Source organism: Sus scrofa, chromosome 1 (genome assembly GCF_054392235.1).
Source record: "Sus scrofa isolate SSC_HxYL_T2T_F1_AM1 chromosome 1, Sscrofa_HxYL_maternal_Yorkshire_Landrace_v2.0, whole genome shotgun sequence".
Taxonomy (NCBI): domain Eukaryota; kingdom Metazoa; phylum Chordata; class Mammalia; order Artiodactyla; family Suidae; genus Sus; species Sus scrofa.
The window spans coordinates 78,393,348-78,399,347 of NC_139383.1; the positions used below are offsets into that span (position 1 = coordinate 78,393,348).

At 45.8% G+C, this 6,000-nt stretch overlaps 1 protein-coding gene across 5 annotated transcripts in view; it reads right to left on the reverse strand.

Moving 5' to 3' along the window:
• The window catches only part of LAMA4 (laminin subunit alpha 4), a 152,490-nt gene extending 146,981 nt beyond the window's left edge, over positions 1 to 5,509 (reverse strand). For 3 of the 5 annotated variants that reach the window (XM_084962777.1, XM_084962764.1, XM_084962748.1), the window contains exons 1-2: positions 5,331 to 5,509; positions 4,889 to 5,239 (exon numbers count right to left, since the gene is read on the reverse strand). In XM_084962777.1, the coding sequence (XP_084818903.1) occupies positions 4,889 to 5,083 (195 nt within the window). In that variant the 5' untranslated portion in view covers positions 5,084 to 5,239; positions 5,331 to 5,509. The remainder of the gene's footprint in view (positions 1 to 4,888; positions 5,240 to 5,330) is intronic. The other 2 variants (XM_084962772.1, XM_084962757.1) reach the window with 1 other exon arrangement.
• Between the last annotated feature and the right edge of the window lie 491 nt (positions 5,510 to 6,000).

The window sequence follows — 6,000 nt, forward strand, 5'->3', positions numbered from 1 at the left end:
AATTACTTTCATGATCTCCTTCCTAGCTGTGCCTCTTACCAGGCAAGGTGGCTGGACAAATGCTCTGTGCCTCAGTTTTGACATTTGCAAAATGAGGACTATACCGGTCCCACTGAGCTGTTATGAGGGTTAAAGGAAATAATTCATGGAAAATGCTGAAACCAGTGTCTGGCATGTGGTTCTCAGTGAGTATCATCTATAAGCCACGCTATTATTAATATTACTACTGATACTATATTCTAGTCCTTCTAAAATCATGTTGCCCAGGAAGCTTCTTTAGTGTTTGGGGAGCCGGTGGCTCTGCCCTGCTGGTCTAGCTCAGGAGTAATACTTTTTCCACATTACCCCCATGGCACTTAGCCGATAGCCACTCCTAAAGAACATTAATTCATTCTGCTTTATATCGTGACCACGTGTATATTTTTCTAAGATTGCTGACTCCTTGAGGGTAGGGATGGGACTCTATTTTCTTCCTGTGCCTCCTGGCATCTGCTTTATTACTCTGCATTTGGTAGGACTTCAAACGTATTCTGGGATGATATTAAGTGAATGAAATAAGGGCTGCAGACTGGGGTGGGGGTGGGAGACCAATTACCAACCACACTGTGGAACCCCAGTAGAGAAGGATGGCCCAGGGCAGTGACTAGAGGTCTTAATGTGATTCTGCAGAGCCCCTTTCAAAGTAAGGAAGCAAGATAAGGAAAAGGAAAGCAGATAGTGAACGATCTAAGCTGTCCATAAACATACTGTATTCCTTTAGTGGAAGGGCATCTAACTATGTGTTGGAGCACAGGACTGCAGATCACAGCAAAACCCAGTCTGGTTACCAGGAGATAAACTCCTGTTTTCCCCTCCTCTCAGGGACGTTTGCTTAATGTTGCCACTTCTTTCCCTTATTTTCTCAATAATCTAGCAAAGGCAGAAAGAGCACCCTGGTCCTCTACCACTTCCTGCTTTTACCTTCCAGCAGGCTCCCCCACTCTTCTTCTGAGTCTCTGGGTGGCTTCTTTCCAGCAACGAAAGATATAAACAAACAGAGACATGGCAATATTAGGTAAAATAGCACCATCAAATAAAGTTTTGAGAAATATTCCCAACTAAGGACTTCTTTTAATCAACCTCTAACCTAGTATTCTTGACCTTGTTTAACTCCTGCTGCTTTTTGATAGACAAGAAGGTCGCTCTTCTTGCACCCATCTCTGCACTCCCTCCAGTTCTTCTGCATCTCTCTCTGTATTGGTCAAGGAGACTTCTGCCTAGTTTCACTTGTTATAGTGCGTATAATAAAATCAAGACTTTCTTTTATTACAGGTGAAATACTGGAATAATAAATATACTTTTAAAAAAATTTTTGTATTTTTTATCGTTTTGCCATTTCTTGGGCCGCCGCTGCCGTGGCATATGGAGGTTCCCAGGCTAGGGGTCCAATCAGAGATGTAGCCTCTGGCCCTCATCAGAGCCACAGCAATGCTGGATCCGAGCCGCATCTGCGACCTACACCATAGCTCATGGCAACGCTGGATCCTTAACCCACTGAGCAAGGCCAGGGATGGAACCCCCAACCTCATGGTTTCTAGTTGGATTCGTTAACTGCTGAGCCACGACAGGAACTCCTAAATATACTTTTTGAAACTGCCTCATCTCCCCTTTGCCTATCCCCACCTACTGAGAATCACTGCTCTCACCATTACTCTTAATGGACTCAACACATTACCTGCATGTAAAAAAGCAAATGGTGAGAAAATCTCAGCAACTAGCACAGAGTTACCCATGAGTGCTCCTCTTTTCAAATTCTTTGCATCCTAGGGGAAACCTGTGCTTATTTTAGAAAGAAAGGAAGGGCCTTTCTTCTTGGTCAGCCAGGGCTCCCCACCATTTTATTCAGTGCATACTTAATGCCTTTGTTCCTCTAACTCACTCTGTGCACCAGTGTGCCCTCACCTGGGTTGAGGGTGGAGGCTCAGGGGTGGAGAGGGTACCAGTCCTGCTAGGGGGAAGCGTGGGAGAGCCTTCAGAAGGCCCTCAGCCTGGCACCTTCCACTGCTCCATGCTCACCTTAGTATTTTCCTTCCTTCCCTTTGAAGGAGAATTGAGGAATAACCATTCATATAAATGCAATTCAAATAAAAATGATTTTATTTTTAGACTATCTTTCCATCCACCTCTCAAACCTCCCACGAGTAATGTCTTATATGAGTCCATGTTCTCTTTCTGTAGATGAAAATACAACCTCCTGAACCAATTTAGTAGCGTGGTTGTACCATGTTATTAAATCTCCAGAATGTATTTGCTTTCGGGTCTCCTTACTGGCTACAAAGAGCATGGGAAACCCAAAGGGTGGGACGTTGGGATCTCTGTGGGACCGCAGGCTGACTGGAGGCATTATGTGAAACTATGCAGTGGGAACGTAATTACCCCAGTACCACCCTTTCTACATCATCTACTTTGACCCTCTGGAGTGACTAATAGCTTCTTTCTGTTTCCCTAAACTAAAACCCTCAACGGACATTCTGAACCTATTAGTGTCTGACAGTATTACAAATTTAACTCACTACAGGCCATTCTTTCTGATTGGGAGGATACAGACAAGCAATATAAAGAAAATAGCACCATAAAAATAAAATTTGGAAAAATATTTCCACATAAGGGTTTCTTTTAATCCAGTAATCCATGTTTTATAAATAAAGCTAATAACACCAACACTTAGGATATATAAAGCATTTATACTTTGTCACGTATACTATTTTTTAAGCCCTGTATATACATATATTGGTATATATGTATATATGTATATATTTCTATATATGTATATATTTATAGCCACACCCACAGTGTATGGAAGTTCTGGGGCCAGGGATTAAATACAAGCCAGAGTTGTGACCTACGCTGCAGTTGCAGCAACACTGGATCCTTTAACGCACAGCACAGGGCTGGGGATGGAACCTGAGCCACTGCAGTGACCCACGCTGTGGCAGTCAGATTTTCAACCCACTCCGCCGCAGCAGAAACACAGCCCTCTATGTATTTTGTCTAATTTCATTACAATAACTGTATGAAGTATAAAGTAGATGTCAGTAACTTCTCTAAGCCTCAGTTTCTTTATATGCAAGTTGGGCATCTGTAGTTTGTCCAAGGTAAGGCGCAGGTAAATTAAATTTGAACTTGGGACCATCAAACTGCAAAGCTTGCCATCTAAAACACTTTCCTATGCTGCCTTCCTATGATTTCACTGAACATATGAGCATATAAGAAATTGCTCAGAATCTCAGTAATAAATGTAAGATTCCCTAAAAATAATTTTTTCTTACTTTTTGTGGGATGAGAGTTACAAAAAGTTATGTGTGCCTGTCTCTGTAGAATTAGCAGGTAAAAATACAGGACGCCCAGACAAATTGAATTTCAGATGAATAATGAGTAATTTTTTAGTATAAACACGTTCCATGACATATTTGAGACACAACCAAAAATCTATTTGTTGTTTATCTGAAATTCAGATTTAATTGGGTGTCTTGTATTCTATCTGGCAATCCTACTCTTAAGTCAAGCATTTCATTCTGGAACTTTCCACAAAGTTCAAAGCAACAGGTGGAGATAAGGCTTCTGGGGGTGGGGGGTGGGGGGCAAGGGTTAACTCCAAGCCTGTGGAGAAGCGAAGCCTTCCCATTGTGTAGAGTGTCTCCTGCTTCTGGCTTCTCCCCATGTCTGGGGACAAAGCTGACCAGAAGGTGTGCCCCTCTTTCTCATGGGGATTACATTTCACACCACACTGGAGGTTGGTATGCTCTGGCCCTACCCATTCTCCCTTCATTTGCTGGCATGCATGCATAGGGCTCACTCCTGGAGAAGGACCATCTTCATCCATCTTATTTTATCTGTAGTAATTAATTACTACACTTATACTAACAATTAGTAAGATTAATAGCAATAATTTAGACTTCAGTGCTGTGAGAAAGGGTATCAATAACCCCATAACTGCTTTGGTTCTATAGCTGCTGTAACCATAGCTACAGGGTTTTGTGTGTGTGTGTGTGTGTGTGTGTGTGTGTGTGTTGTTAGGTCAACTGGTCTTTCCTTTCCCATGAACTTAGGTGACTTCATTTTCCTCCTCCTTAGTATCTCCCACGCACTGGACATGCTGTGGTCCATCTCGGCTCAGGGGACCCTTAAATCACTTACTCTGGATTCATCCTCCTTTACCCAATTTCTACACTTTGGTTATGCTTTCAACATAAATGTCATTGTAAGGGATTCAAACAGCAGCTCTTTGAATAAGCATATTATTAACAGCATATCCCCAGCATTTTTACATTTGGGATGGGGCTTGACTTTCACCACAACTTCTTGTTTCTGGAATATAATGGCTCCTGTCTATTTAAGGTATCTGCTCTGCAGTGTCCTAACAGCTTCTTTAGTGCTTTCACCCTCCAAGGACCTTCTGTTTAATCTGTGACAAAAGGATTGGCCCTGTAGTATTGTTCTCACTGTCCTAACATCACAGAGAAGCAGCAAGCTAGTGCCAGGGCACACACTTTAAGTGGCGTGGCTTGACAAACATGATTCCCTGAGACATATAAGTGGCACAAAATCATAGACGTGCCACTGCAGCTCCAGGTAGGAGTCTAGCTTACTTAAAGTATCAGGACACGTGTCCTTTGCCAGCTTGAACAGGGACATGCTTTCCAAGGCCTCAGCTCTCAACTCACTATGTCCAAATCCAGCCTACAAAGTGAAACTTTTATTTCAAGTTTCTGAGGTGACCTGGTTCCAGTGAAATTCTCAAGGCGGATGGGGAAAGGAAGAAAGAGGGAAGAGAGAGAGACAAGTGTGGTACATACAGCGCACCGGGCACAGGTGCCCCAGCAGGGTGACAATGGCAGGGACACTGTACCTGGGTAGCAGGAGGCAGGCTTCCTGGACCCACGCGGGGCTCGCTGGTTTCAGGCGGGTCTAGTCGGCCGACCGCTGAACTCCCTTCAATGTCAAAAGGAAAAGCGCTGTCGTCCCCGGACGCGGCGCGGGAGCAGGCGGCGCCCCAGAGGAGACACAGGGGCAGGACTGCGCACCAGGCTGAGCTCAAAGCCATCTCTCCGCTGACATCCGACAGGGCTCCTTCAGGGGCTCAGCCACTGTTGGTCCTCGCCGGTCCCTCCCCGTAGTGCGGCGGTGCCTCCCTGCTTATTTTACCTTCTCTGCCTCTGCAGTATCCAGATGGGGGAACTCAAGTCAGCCCGCGGAGCAACTTAGTAGAAAAAGGGAGAGTGAGAGAGTAAGCCAGAGCCTGTCCCCACCCCCTCTTCCCTCTTTCTGTCTTCCCCCTCTGTTTCTCTCACTTTCTCTCTCTCTCTCTCCCCAGAGGCTCTGGCTGAAGAATGTACAGATGGATGGAGCTTAAAGCTGAGCATCAAAAGGCGGGTGGGGTTGGGGCGAGTCCTGAGAGCGCCGCCGGCCGCCTCCTGTCCCTGACTGACTGAGGGCCGACTGAGGGCTACGCTGCCCTGGCTTCCTTCCCACACCCATTCTCACCGCTCCCTTTTTACCTTCACTTCCAGGCCCTCCCCCTCCAAGCAGGCCTTTCTGACACTACTGGCGGGGCTTTCCTCGCGACCTCCCCTCCCCTTTCAGTTTGGGGCCCCTCAAGGGTCCCAGATGAATATTCAGCTTTTGTGATTGCTTCCTCACATCTCTTATTTGTTTAGCCAAGGTGCCGGATGTCTTATCTGTATTTATGTAGATCTTTTATGTGGCCCAGCTAGTTTGCAGGAAAGTGGGTGTAAAAGGGATTCCTGGCTGGAGCTGGGAGGTGGAGGCTCCCAGATGGCAGGGGGGGGGAGGGCACCCACTTTCTTGTACAAAGTTTCTCCTTTTCTAGAGACAGGCTGCTGCCCTCTTTGTGCTCCTACCTTCCCTGGAGACTGGCTGGCCACCCTCTTCCTCCCGACAGTCCTCACCCAGAGGGCTTGGGAGAAGAATATGTTTCACTGCAGCACTGGAAAATGACTT